The sequence below is a fragment of the Macaca thibetana genome, chromosome 5, assembly GCF_024542745.1.
Source record: "Macaca thibetana thibetana isolate TM-01 chromosome 5, ASM2454274v1, whole genome shotgun sequence".
NCBI classification, from domain to species: domain Eukaryota; kingdom Metazoa; phylum Chordata; class Mammalia; order Primates; family Cercopithecidae; genus Macaca; species Macaca thibetana.
This window is the reverse complement of record NC_065582.1, coordinates 170,937,328-170,951,864: the sequence shown is the minus strand read 5'-3', so window position 1 is coordinate 170,951,864 and position 14,537 is coordinate 170,937,328. Positions and strand designations below refer to the sequence as shown.

The window sequence follows — 14,537 nt, the reverse complement described above, 5'->3', positions numbered from 1 at the left end:
ACACCAATCATGATCCCTGTCATGGGAATGGAAGTGCCATGAAGACAGGGATTTTTTCTCTTTCCTTGGTTGCTATTTCTCACGTCTGGAAGAGTTCCTGGCATAGAGAAGGGGCAAATAAGATGGAATAATAGATTAACCATGATTTCAGGGCATTTGTTCTGACTGGTCCCTCTGTTTGGAACATTCTTACTCAGGAGAGTTTCCTGGCTTGATTCCTCCTTTTAGGTCTAGGCTCAAAAGTCACCTCCTGATGGGCATTTCCTGATCACCCCATCTAAAGCTCATTACCCTCGATCACTTTGTCCCCTTCCCTTGCTTTAATAGTCTTTAACTCATGTGTAATCATGAACTCATCATCACTTTTCCCACTGTTCCGGGAGGGCAGAGCACTCATCTCTTGGACATCCGTGGCTGTATCTCTGGTGCCTGGAACACAACCTGGCGTGAGTCAGTGCCCTGTAAGTTATATGTTGAATGAGTGAGTGAATGAATAAATGCACCATCCATGGGAAAGCCTTAGCACAGTGCTTGATCATAGCAGATAAGAGATAAGTGTTCGTTTTGTTGATGATCATGATGACATCCAAATGTCGCTCTGCGACTGTGGCACTGTGGATTGGCCTCTGACATCCTCAGTGTGCATCCCAGTAGGTTGGTGAATGTAAAAGGCTTTCCTCCCACCCCACCTGCCATTCCTCCCTGCCACCATCAGACATGCTAAAGAACAGTGCTTTCATCATCTTCTGCTCCTCTTTTCCCTGGTTGTGGAATTGTGACAAGGCATTGGGGACAGTTCATCCTCTCTCCCAAACTCTTAAAATACAACTTTCAGATCCTTCATATTAACGTATAAATGAATAATGGCAGTCTCATCGCTGCATCCCATCTGATCCCAGATACCTGACCTCTCCCAGAATCTGGAACTTCCCATCTATTCACTTTCATTCATGTTATCAAATGCCTAAAGTGCCTCCACTTTGCCCCATTTTATTCCTACAGATACTCTTTCCAAAATCCAGCTCCACTATTACCTCCCCTGTTACACTCAAGCCCAGATCTTACAGCAGTTTCTGCCTCCTCTCTCTGGTTTTCCTTATAGCCCTCTCCCCCTTCCTTTACAGCCCTTATCATGGGCCACTGTACTTAACTAGGCCTTCCTTCTCCAAGAATGAAGAATGAAGAAATGAAGCTCATTTCTTCTCCAGAAATGAGCTTTGCAAGGCAGGGGTCCTTCGGGTTGGGGAGGGAATGGGCATCTCTGACATGCATCAGTAGGAGAGGTTCCTCAACCCTGCAGACTCAGCTGTCAGAACTCCTGGGTTCCAATCCTACCTCCCCTCTTACCATCTATGAGTCCCTGACAAATGATTTAATCACATCATGTACCAGGTATCCCACCTGAAAACAGGGATCTTAATTATTATGCTTCAATAAGCACCAAACACCACAGACCAATGGATACAATTATAAAGAAGGATTCTGGGAAGACATAACTTGAGCAGGGTGGGGAACTAGAAGTTGCTATTTAGACAGTTTTTCCATTGATATATGGGGACTACTTTATGAGTTTATTTGGGAACAGACACAGAGAAACCAAGCAATGTTGGAATGTATTTCTGAAAAACACCCAGAGTTTTATTACCATTAATTCAGCAGAAAGTTCATTGCGCTGAAATTATCACTCTGGTTCATTCAGCTCAAACACTCTTCACTGCTCAAACACATAGCTGTGTGCGCCATGGAAATACACGCTGCAGGAAACAGCCTCTGAACCTCACCTCCAAGAAAAATAAAGCAAATTCCGAAACACAAAAGCAAAAATTACAAAATCTGTTTAAATATTTTTGTTGCACTCACTTAGCACAAAAGTTCATATTTTGGGGGCGACTGTAGAGAGCTTTATGGTGTACAGAGGGACTTATGACCTGACATCTCTTAAGGGAACCCATTCTCTTTTGACCTCATCAGCATGACGTGTCCTGTATTATTCTGAGGAAGAATGTGCAGAGAGAGCTCCAAGTCTCTCCACAGAACTCCAGGGCAGTCCTCCTCTGGTTTGCCGTATCTGGGTCCTCCACACACTCAGGAGCTTTGGTGGTCATGGTCTCGGTCACTGCTAGGCTAGCGGGGGTGGTCTCTTTTCCCTTGATGTGCTCCCCGGGGGACATCTCTGTTTTTTCCTTCCTGGGCTTTGTGTTCCCAAATAGAGTGGAGCTGACTAGCTTAAGACTGGATTCTGGAAAATCCTTTCTGCACACTCTGGTTTTCACGGCTGTCTTGGAATATCTACAGATGTCTTTCTGCGAGCGCAGATTCCGAGCAATTTGTTTCCAATAGACTCTCTCATCCTTGAGCTTTAGGCACGAGGTTGGATTGCCAGCAAAGACACAGGAAAATTCATGGTCCAATCGAGTGCACTCAACCTTGAGAGAGATGCCCTCCTCCTGCTCAGTCGCAGCCCATCTGCAGTTGGCTTGGTCTTTGGTGACAAACTTGCCTTTGTTCCCAGGCCTGTTTTTCTGCTTAATCTGGGTGTTGCCTAGAGTGTCCTTTTGTTCTGAGACCACTTTGCTGTGAAGTCCATTCTTCACTTTTTTTTCTCCCTCCACCAGGAGCACCTGAGCAGCCAGTAGGAGGAAGGACAGCAGGGTGAGGCTACGGATCCTCATGGCTGCAACTGGGCGGGCACCTGTTTGACAAAAGGCAGGTGAGTCAGTGGCAGGCAGCAGTTCAGCTATGCAGGACTACACACTGGCCTCCCCCTACCCTGACAGGTACCTGCCTGATTTCAGAGTAGACCAAGAACGCTTCTGGCTCCTGGAGTCACTAGACAAACAGCCTGTCTACTCACATTTCCACTTGACTTGAGTCTTGAGTATCACAAAACTACCACTCTTTGGAGCCTCACGAATTCTCATTTATCATTTACGCACTCATTAACTCCTGCATTTGCTCACTCTTCACTCTTTCATTCACTCATTTAACAAGCATTTACTGAGCACCTACTATATGCCACGCACTAGACTAGGTGTTGAAGAAATCACCATGATTGAGAAAGTCTCAGACTTGAAAGAGCTTAGAGGCCACTCTTTGGCAGAATTTAAATAGCATTGATCAGGGAATCTGTCTCATCATCTCTGTCTCTGATCTGAAACAAGTTACTGCTCCAAACTTTCTTTCAGCTCCAAAGCGCTGGATTTCTATCTCCTGACTCCATATGGGCATGGATGCCCGAAATGAGAAAAGACGTGACAGATGCCCAAAATGAGAAAGGATGTGGTAAACGTCATGAAAGGTGATGTTGACCCAGAGTTGAACATGCCTGGGGTTTGGGTGGGGTGGCTGGGTTTGTGGGGGTGGGGGAGCTTTTTTGGGGGAAGTAAGAGTTTAAGGAAAGGTGTAAGGTGTGGTGGTGATCTGATTTGCCTGCACAAAGTGAACCAGGATGGAGACAGGTGAATTTCAACCAGATAGTTCACACTACAAGATCGAAGACAAGGATCATGAGAAATCATTGAATCAATAGGATGAACATCAATGTCACACTGAACTACATGGATCTGATCATGTGTACAATTAAAAACCCATGCTTAACAGGAGAAGAGAAGCCAATTTCTATATGACACCTCCTATATGCTAAGTACTGGTCTAGGGTTTGATTCCCACCTTGCTAAATCCACGCAAGAGCCCTTCCAGTTAGCTATTAATATGTCATCCCGGGTGACAGCTCTGACTCTTAAGGCTCAGACAGGTAAATAAATTGCTCAGGATCTCATAGTGGGCAAGTTCAAAGCTGGTATGGGTAGCCAGATCAATCTCCTTATTCCTTTCTGTCACCCCTGATTGATCCCTTTTTGCTTTTCACATTTACTCTGCCCTTTAAAAACATTGCCAAAGAATAAGAAAAACAACTATGAATGATGACAATTTAGTTTGTTATAACACATAATGATAAGATGATTTGTATTATTTGTGCTCCATTTAAAACAAAGCACAGAATTTTTATAAAAAGAGGCAGGCCCAGGAAATGGTCCTGATCTGATTTCTACCCTAGAAGTTGGCCATCTTCTAGGGTTAAGGAGGAGAAAGACAATCACAAAAGGGCAGAGAACAGCAATAAATGGTGAAAAGGAGATGAGATATGCCAGAAAAACACCCAGTCATTTCTCACGGACGTGGGGCTCAGCCCCCACCTGCCCATGATGGAATGCAGGCCCAAGGAACTCCAGGCCCTTGGTGGAGTGATAAGTGGTGGCAGGTAATAAAGCTGTTAAAGGAGCAAGGCTTTTACCTTGTTCTGAGCACACCGATCCAGTGCAATCCCAGGAGGTGGGAGTGAATTGCAGGCTGCAGCTGTCTCAGGTAGAGTGCAAGGAGGGTGGACTATTCAACAGGAGGCAGGCTGACTGGGTTTTTACAACACTCACTGGGTTTTTATAACACTATGGCACCTTACTCACAGCTCCTCCCAGTCACGCCCCTCCAAGGGAGCCAGTTCCTGCAGGGAAAGTGCTGGATGTAATCCAGTGAAAAGGGGGGGTTACCTGCATGCCATTAAACGCTTCCTCTAGGCCCTTCCCTGTCCACCCTGTGGCCAGGATAGGAGGACAACTCAGCCTTGCAATGACCCTCCTTGATGGGGAGAGGACCCCAGCAGTGATGTCTATGGAGAAGTAAAATAACAATAATGACATGATCTGAGCTGCCAAACTACTGAGCCCATTTTACCTGATTTCTCCTTTTCCCTCATCACATCCGCTCTAGTAGGGAATGCAATGATTCTTCCTCTTTTACAAAACCAGGAATTGGTTCTGGAGATATGCAATAGCTTGTCCAAGTTCACAGAGGCAGGAAAAGGAAGATCTCAAAATTAAATGTGAGATTCTCTACATCCATGGTCTGATCTCTTCCTGCCTGCCACTCTCAATAAATATTTGTTGAATGGGTGACTGAAGTTACCGAAGCTTTCTTAGTGTCTGAGTTCCTTTTTCCATCTGAAGTTACCACATAAGCAGAGGATTCCCTGATTCTAGAAGTAGGGAAATTCCCTGATTCTACGAGGCTCCAAGAGGCTGGTAAAGAGGGAATTTTTAATATAAGATTACTGTTGAAAATATTTACCTTCAGGTCTCATTCGGAGAGCTTAGGCTGCCCTGCCTGCTACAGGCACAGTCTCACACCGGAATGACCCCGGTGGAATCCTGGCCACAGCATGTGTTTAGCTGAGTGCTATGCCCTAACCACTGAGCCTCTGCCATCATCCATTTGCAGTGTGCTGACAATAACAACATCTCCTTTAGAGCTGTGTACTAAATTTTTACTGGGCTAAGCTGTTAACATAAAGTGGAGCAGAATCGTTTTGCCTCATAATAAGGTCTTCAGTTGTATTCTTTGAAAACAGACATTTATTATTTACATATGAAGCATTTAAAAAGAAACTCACTTCTACAGGGAAGATGTGGCCCTCATTATATGTTATCACCTCACCTTTCATAGACGTTTCAGAACAAGAAATTGTTCACCTTTCCTTAATTCAGCCGTAAGAAAACTATTGTTTAAGTGTGATATTAACTGGCAACTGACTTTTGGGTTTGAGATAAGGCAATAGGGAGTGATGGGGACTGCGGCAAACTAGAGAGTCTCTGCCTCTGTAGAGGTCAACACTCATCGCCAATTGACTGAAAAAATGCAGGGATTAGGTTCAGTATTGTCACACTTTCTGATTTTTAAAGTGACGCCCCGAAATCCAGATGTGTTTATATGAAATTGGTTGACACCTAATTAAAATTTTCTAAAAATAAAGTTGTAGCTCAACGATATGCAGGCCAAAACTTGTAACTGTGTTTGGATTTTATGAACGATCCACCTGTTTGAGAATTCCATGGTCATAGCTATAGACGTTGACTGATTCACTCAGAGGCTCAGTCTCTGCATGAATGTGTCAGAAGCAGCCCTTTCTGAAGCTGTGTGCCTCTCTCCTAAAATTGCCTCACCCAAGTGTCCATCCTCACTATCCTCACAAACACCCCACTGAGGCCCTGACCTCCACGAACAGGCTCTCTCATGCAGTATTTTGGAGGATTATTTGGACATAGGCAAGGCAAAGCTGCTTTGCTCAACAATGGGAGTCTCCTACCAAATGGAAAATTCTACTTGATCCTTGGGAGGCAGGCAGATTCTTTGGAGGCAGATTGCAGTTGGAACACAAAACATATTTACAAGGAAACATGCGGGCTCCGGGATCTTTCTGGGAAGTGCTTCTCCGAGCTTTGCCAGGTGACACTGCACACTCCCCACTGGCTCCTTGGGGCCCTTCCCCTTCCTGTGACTCTCATCCCAGCGTCTGCTTTGCTCTTTCCATTTTAAACTCAGCGGCACAGCATCAGAGCAGGCTGGGGGGCAGTCACCTCCTTGGCTCATGCTGCCATTCCAACCTCCTTTCCAGGGACTCACACCCAGACACATAAATACACATACACACTGATACACATACAAAGACACACACAAACACACACTGACACACTCAAACACACACAAACACAAAGACATCACACACTTGTAGACACACAGAGACACACACACTGACACATAGATACATGCACACACATGCTCATAGGCACACACACACAGAATCACACACAGAGACACTGACACACACACAGAGACAGACACACACGCACACATGCACACACACACTGCAATCCGGCCACACTGAAACCCTGTCCCATCATTTGCAGATACTCCATGCATATGCCCACTGACTGCCTTTGCCTCTGCTGTTCCCTGCATTGGGATCCCCTTCCCGACCCACTCTGCCTGGCACATACCACCTCATCCTTCAAGGCCAGGCTCCAGTGCGAGCCCCTCTCTGTTGGTGTCATAGGCTCCTGACGCTCTGCGTGCTACTCCACGCCTTCATGGACGTCCACAAGAAGAAATACACGCTTCCTCCAATGAGCTTACAGTGTGCTGTGCACTGCGCTAAGGCTGTTTCCCCAAGCTTTCCTCACATCTCCATGAACTTAGGAAACGATGTCCTTTTACAATGGCTCTGGGGAGACAGCAGAGGACACGGAGCCCTGGCCATGCGGTGCATAGCAGTTTCCAGTAGCTTCAGGCCCTTCCGCCTCCCCCGTGCTTCCAGCACGGAGGTGCTCTGTAACTCCTGGGGATGAGTACATAAAGGCCCATTTCACGAGAACCCCAGGAGGAAAGTTGGCCCAAGTCCTCATGGGATGGATGTGGAGCCAAGGCTTAGGCGGACCAAGCACAGTGTCTGAAACACAATTAGAGAAGAATTATCTGGAGCCCACCGCAAATGAGGCAATGTACCCATACATTGATAAATTGTGGAACTCTCCTCTCTCTGCCCCTTTAAAATTTTTTTTAAAGTTTTAGAGTAATTTTAGGTTTACAGAGAATTGCAAAGATAGTTATCATTCCACTTCTCACGTGGGTTCCCTATTTACCTGCTAATTACTATGGTACATTTGTCACAACTAATTAACAAATATTGATACATTGTTGTCAATTGAAGTCCATATTTTCTTCAGACTTGCTTAGAATTTACCTATTGTTCTAGTTTTTTATTAGTGTTATTATTGACAGACTTTATTTTTTAGAGTAGTTTTATGTTCATAGCACAATTGAGTGGAAAGTATCAAAAGTTCCATGTACCCCTCGCCACATGCAGGCAGTCTCCCCGACCCTCAACATCATGAACCAGGGTAGTACATTTACTGTAAGTAATAAACTGTGTTAACATGTCATTATCACCCAATGTCCATCATTTCCATTAGGTTCACTCCAAGTGCTGTACATTCTTTGAGTTCTGAGAAATGTATAATGACATGCATAATATCAATTAACTAAGAAAGGTATAATGACAATACCTACCACTATGGTATCATACAGAATAGTTTAGCTGCCCTAAAAATTCTCTGTGTTCTGCCTACTTACCACTCCATCCCCTACAACCCCTGACAACTGCTGATCGTTTTACTGTCTCCACAGTTTTGTCGTTTTAAGAATGTCATATAGTTGGAATCATACAGTATGTAACCTTTTTATATTGACTTTTTACTTAGTAATATGCACTTAAGGTTTCGCTGTGTTTTTTATAACTTGATAGCACATTTCTTTTAAGTGCTGATAAAATTCCAATGATTGGATATATCTAAGTCCCTTTATTCATTCACCTACTACTAAAATTCCATGGATTGGATGTACCCAAGTTCATTTATTCATTCATCTAGGACATTTTGGATGCCTCTAAATTTTGACAACGATGAATAGAGCTGCTATAAACATGCATGTGCAGGTTTGGTGTAGACTTACATTTTCAGCTCCTATTGTTCTTTTTCTGTCCCGGAACCCAGCACGACACCGTGTTGCATTTAGTGATCGTGACTTTCTGGGCTCTTCTTGGCTATGGCTGGTTCTCAGATGTTGCGTGTTTTTTGATGACTGGCGGTTTGCAGAAGAATTGGTTAGGTGTTATGAGAATGTCCCTAATTTGGAAATTGCCTGGCATGTTCTGGTTAGATTGGGATCATGTTATTCTTCTCATGATCACACAAAACTTAAATGATGAATGCTTTCTTTGGGAGTGTGAAAGGAAGTCTGAACACAGTTGTTAAAAGCACACTGGTTAAGGCTGGTAATTGAATGCGTGTCTGGTCACCAGCTGGGGATTTGAAATTCAAAAGCTGATTTTACTCTCATGCCTGTTCCTACCACGTAGCTTCTGGACCTAGAGACCTGGCCCTGTTTATGCAGTCACCAGAGATTATATGAATGGGTGCAGTTTTGTTCTGAGGTGAGTCTTAACTATGCCAAACTTATCGCCAGGCCAACGTTGTCAAAAATCAACCCTTCCTTCAAAGGTTACTTTATAAACAGACATGGCAAATGCTGAGCTGCTGCACTAAAGCAATATTAATTTGTTGGGCAACTAATGTGCATTAAAATATATTTATTATCAGAAAATAAGGACATTGGGCTAAACAAACATCAGTAAAATATAATTCACTGGGCAAAAGGCATTAATCTTAGACCTACTCAAGAATATTTGCATTCCAAATTTTAAGTCCTCATTCATCATGAGATTTCAGGATTCCTGTTTAGGACAACGAAAGTTTTATTTCTTTAGAAAACGAAGAGACAGCAAAGTGTGGATTCTATAGTATTGGGTATGATTGCAAGGCGAAAACCTATTAAGTTTATTTACCTTAGAAAGAATGTTGTTATTAACCACATAATATTAACACATTCCTTAACTTTTATTTTAGGTTCAGAGGGTGCATGTGTAGATTTGTTACATGGGTAAATTGCATGTCGCTGAGGTTTGCTGTACAAATGATCTTGTCACTCAGGTAGTGAGCATAGTACCCAATAGGTAATTTTTCAAACCTTGCTACCCTCCCTTTCTCCCCACTCTAGTAGTCTCCAGCCATATTATTGCCAATTTTATGTCCACGCTTACCTAATATTTGGCTCCTTCTCTCTTTTTTTTTTTTTTTTTCCCCGAGACGGAGTCTTGCTCTGTCACCCAGGCTAGAGTGCAGTGGCACAATCTTGGCTCACTGCAACCTCCGCCTCCGGGGTTCAAGCAATTTTCCTGCCTCAGTATTCCGAGCAGCTGGGATTACAGGCGCCTGCCACCATGCCCGGCTAGTTTTTTTATTTTTAGTAGAGACGGGATTTCACCATGGTGGCCAGGCTGCTCTCGAACTCCGGACCTCATGATCCACCCGCCTCGGCCTCCCAAAGTGCTGGGATTATAGTCGTGAGCCACCGTGCCTGGCCTAGCTCCTTCTCTTATAAGTGAGAACATGTGGTATTTGGTTTTCTATTCCTGTGTTAATTTGCTTAGGGTAATAGCCTCCAGCTGCATCCATGTTACTGCAAAGGACATGATTCATTATTTTTCAGGACTGCATAGATAATATCCCATGATGTATATGTACCACATTTTCTTTTTTCAATTCACCATTGATGGGCATCCAGGTTGATTCCATGTTTTTGCTATTGTGACTAGTACCACAATGAACATATGAGTGTGTGTGGGTTTTTGTTTGTTTGTTTTTTTGTTTGTTTGTTTGTTTGCTTGCTTGTTTTTTAGAATGATTTACTTTCATTTGGGTATATCCCCAGTAGTGGAATCATATTAACATGTTTTTAGAAACGATGTTTAATTGTTGGTTCTGATTCTCAATGCATTTGAAACCTAACTCAATTTTTATGTTAGATTAAATCATATGAAACTACTATTTGTAGTAAGTCAAGAGTGCTAAAATAGCCATTTGAATGAAGCCACTTAATAACAGGTATTTTTCCTCAAGTAATAGGGCTGTTTCAAAGCCTCATACAGTGTTTTCTTTTTGTAATTTTTTTTTTAGCTCTTCTATAATCAATTGTCCCTACAAATCAAGGTTTTTGATCACTTCTTTGCTTTTTGGGTCTTCCGTAAATCATTCTTAAACAGTCAAACACCCTTTAAGGAGGTCTGTGTCTTTTGGATAAAATTTTTCAAGGTACCCCCACATATGTGCACTTAAGAAAGCACTCACATATACACATGCATTCCCACACACATGCACACATATCACATAACCCCACACAAGTGCACATTTCCATATGCCACCTCGCTTCCTATCTTGGAGAAAAAGAAGGACCTAGAGAGTCTCCCTTTTGGATTTTCTGCCTCTAGCCCATGTGTGCTGCAAAGATCACCAGTTGCTCCCTTGGAAAGCTGAAAAAGGGAGAAGGTAACCTGCCTTTTCTTGGTGTTAAGGCTGACAGTCATGAGGCACATTGGCTTATGACCACATTCCTTTCTTCACATGAAGAGGTGACAATATTTAGAAAAACCAAACCAGAAAAAGCACCTCTGAAAAGACCTGTAAGGGTATTCAGCACAGGATACCCTTCTGTGCTGAATGCCCTTGCACAAAGAGCAAAAGGACCCACACGTGTGGCATGCTGCCTAGGAGAAGACAGGAATGAGCAGAGGAATGAGACTCTGCAGGGCTGGATCCTAATGAGACGCCATTTCTACTACCACTCAGTCATTTTTGCATTTGACCTAAAAGCACACATGAAGTACCTACTGTGTCCAGGCCCTCAGTGTTAATGATTAGCTGGAAGTACAGCCAAGAAAAATGGTCCTTACCCTTGAGGAGTTAGCAGACAATAGGGGAAAGGTCAAGGATATCAGTTATGACAATACAGAGGTTAATGACTATGTTGGAGGGAAAACTGTAGTGCTTTGAGTTGGGACATCCAGCCTACCAGAGGCAGAGAAGAATTTCTCAAGAGCCTGCAATTATGCAAAGACAGTTGAACAATGGGCGAAATGGGATGTTATCTCTTCAGTCATTATTCAGTAACTACTTTCAGCAAAGTGAAGTACTAGGCCCGCAAGGGAAGATAAGATGAACATGGTTTGGCTCCTGTTCCTACACCTGACCAGGTGAGTCTATGGCTCACTCTCTGATGATTGCTGTAGTGGTGATACCTCATCACTCCGATGTTTTGGCTTCAAATTAAGAGGTGATGTTGTCTGGGGTGATGTTATTTTTGGATAAACTTCTGAGTAAGGGCCGTGTCCACTTGGAAAGGCCATATCCTTTCCAACTAAGTACCCACTGGAGTTGATGTGAGTCTTACCATTGGCCATGTTTGGTTAAAGCAATGGCTTATTAGGAGGGTGTGAGCCATTGGATCATAAATTAATGAAAGAACCCAGACTGACTTCTTAGTACATTTTCTCTTGCTATAACTGAATACTTGAAACCAAGTAATTATAAAGAAAAGGAGTTTATTGAGCTCACAGTTCTGGAGGCTGGGAAGTTCAAGATCGGGCAGCTGCATCTGGGAAGGGCTTCATGCTGCATCATAACATGCTGGATACCATCACATGGTGAGAATGCCTGTGAGAGCAGTGAACAGGCAAAGGTGCAAAGGAGACCAAACACAAATGGGACCTAGCCTTATAACAACCCACTCTTGTGTTAACTAATCTAGCCTCATGAGAGTGAGAACTTATTCCCACAAGACAACATTAATCTCCTAATGAGGACAGATCCCTCATGACCCAAATGCCTGTAATGGTCCCACCACCTCTCAACACCATTACACTGGGGACCATGCCTCTACATGAGTTTTTTTGGGGGGGGATGCAAAGACCAAGAGTAATAAAATCAAAAGTCAACAGAATGGTGTGCAGGATGACACTAGGTAGTCTCAATTTTGATAGAAGAAATTAGTCGCATATCTGCCTAGCCCTTGGCACAATTTATGGTAATTGATCCCTGTAGAGGTTGGGCCCTATATTGGGCCTCCTCCCCTTATGTGATGGAGGCAAGATGGAATTTTTATAAAGACACCTTAAGTCCTGGGCAAAAAAGAAATTCATTTAGTTGTTTATTTGATGGCCCGAAATTTTAAAAGAATTTGTTTGAGGAGGCCATTATGTATCTCAACTACACCAGATCTCCTGTAACATAATGACACCTGCCAGGGGATGGAGAATGAACAAAGTCACACCCCTATACAGATAGAATATGCCCAAGGACCCAGTATTGGCTCCATCCTGTCTAAGATGCCCTCAGTAGCTGTGTGAGCTTGTGGGTACTGTACCTATGACCCAAAACATAATGAGTATAGAGGGTCATGGGCTCAGGTCTGTGAAGGCTCCTATTTTCAGGAGTGTTCAGCAGGCATCCAGCTCTTTGTTATTTAATAATGCACAGCATGAAACAGAGAGGAGCAATATCTTGCATCAGAAGACCATGGCCAACTTATGGCCATTGTAAGTGGTCCAGGGGCACCAGGAGGCAAGAGAAGAGGTTGGCAAACCCTCTACAGTGAAAGATTTTCTGAAGGCACTAATGGTAGTGACTTTTGATTTAACTTTAGAAGTAAAATTTGTAAATGAGAAATATGTTACCATCAAAACAAACAACAAACAAAGGCACTAAAACATGTGGATTTTTATGTCCCTAATGAGCATCAGTGAATCCCTTTGGAGGAGGTTGTCATCAAGGTAATGTCACACTTGTGCTCCTGGAGAAAGGTGGCAGCAGCTAAGATCTTGTCTTGCAATGATTCTTTTGAGGTACCCCATGGATAACCTGGAAGGTCTATGCGTCTGTTTGTAGTCGGGGGCAAACTACACATGACAGGCTGTTGAAAGAGGCATCAAGTAGAACATTAGTCACATTAGTAAGAGTGAAATACTTGTCAGTTGTTGATTGGATAGAATGAGTAATTTTGAGAAAAGTTGGGGAGCAGGAGGGGAAGGACCCAGGGTCCCTGTGACAGCCCCCATGCAAAGCATAATCAGTACCTTTCCCTCTTCTTTTCCTTCCTTTTAAACTAAATCTTTATAATAGATTGTATTTCTAGATGGCAAACTCTTTTCTTTCTTTCTTTCTTTCTTTCTTTTTCTTTCTTTCTTTCTTTCTTTCTTTCTTTCTTTCTTTCTTTCTTTCTTTCTTTCTTTCTTTCTTTCTTTCTTTCTTTCTTGTTTTTTTTTGGTCTCCTTTCAGTACCAGTTTTTTGTTTCTGTTTTGACAGAGTGCTTACCTGACAAGCTCCTGGTGGTCCTGATGGCCTCTGCTGTGGGCAAAGGTCTCCCTTTCTAGAGTGTCCCAAGTAACCTCAGAGAGGATGGGAGCTACACTCAGGAGGGCAATAATGGCAGAGTTCTCATTTTGGGGCAATTGACTTTTAAGAAGAGGCTCTTCTATTGAGAAATCATGGTGTCAGGAGTGCCCAGGCACGTTGGCCTGGAGGTTGGCAACCTTTCATAGGCTGAAGAACATCTCCAGGCATCTCAGGGAGAGCAGGATGGGAATTATTTCTCCTCTTTTCCTCTTTCATGAAGAATTTGACCTTCTGTGTCCAGGGATGTGATCCATTGCACCCCACCAGGTTGAGGGACAAATCACAATAGCAGCAAGGCCAGAAACAACAAAGAGATTTGCCCGTATAGCAATATTTAAAGTTTTTGGGAGTCATGGTTTTCCATGGGGAGATACCCTGCACCTCGCCACCAACCATTAGAGATGGGCCCATCCAAATTTGGGATTAAATGGGTCAGTATCTTTACAGGGTCCCAATGCTCAGGGGTCCAACAGTCAATGTCAACCCATATTGGACTGTTCAAGAAGGACCTCACTTGTCCAGGACTTTGTCCACTAGAGTAAGAGAAGATTTGTTACAAGAAGGGAGTTGTGCCTGGGCCTGAACGCCCAGCTCCTGCACGCTCTGTAGTGAGCCCTGTCTACGGTCTTGGCAGGCAGGGCATCAGTCTCGGTGCCCTCAAAGCATCCTAGGGGCAGCCACTCCCTGCTCCTCCTCGCTCCAGGAAGACTTTGCTGTGATAATTAGCCTAAATTGCCTGCTTAACCTCACATCTGCCTGGTCACTTGGTCCAATAAGGTGTGCACTGGGGACTTCTCTCACTCCCAATGGTACTACCTGTGCAAAGCAAGATCTGTGGTCCTTCCCTTGCCACAATTTAGACT

At 43.6% G+C, this 14,537-nt stretch overlaps 1 protein-coding gene across 1 annotated transcript; it reads right to left on the bottom strand.

Annotated features, from left to right (window-relative positions):
* Positions 1–1,609: 1,609 nt before the first annotated feature.
* FGFBP1 (fibroblast growth factor binding protein 1) lies at positions 1,610–4,515 on the bottom strand. The gene is made up of 2 exons (XM_050792521.1): positions 4,295–4,515; positions 1,610–2,692 (listed from the first exon to the last, which is right to left on the bottom strand). Exon 2 carries the CDS (start codon positions 2,670–2,672, stop codon positions 1,968–1,970), a length of 705 nt encoding a protein of 234 aa, XP_050648478.1. The 5' UTR covers positions 2,673–2,692; positions 4,295–4,515; the 3' UTR covers positions 1,610–1,967.
* Positions 4,516–14,537: the final 10,022 nt, after the last annotated feature.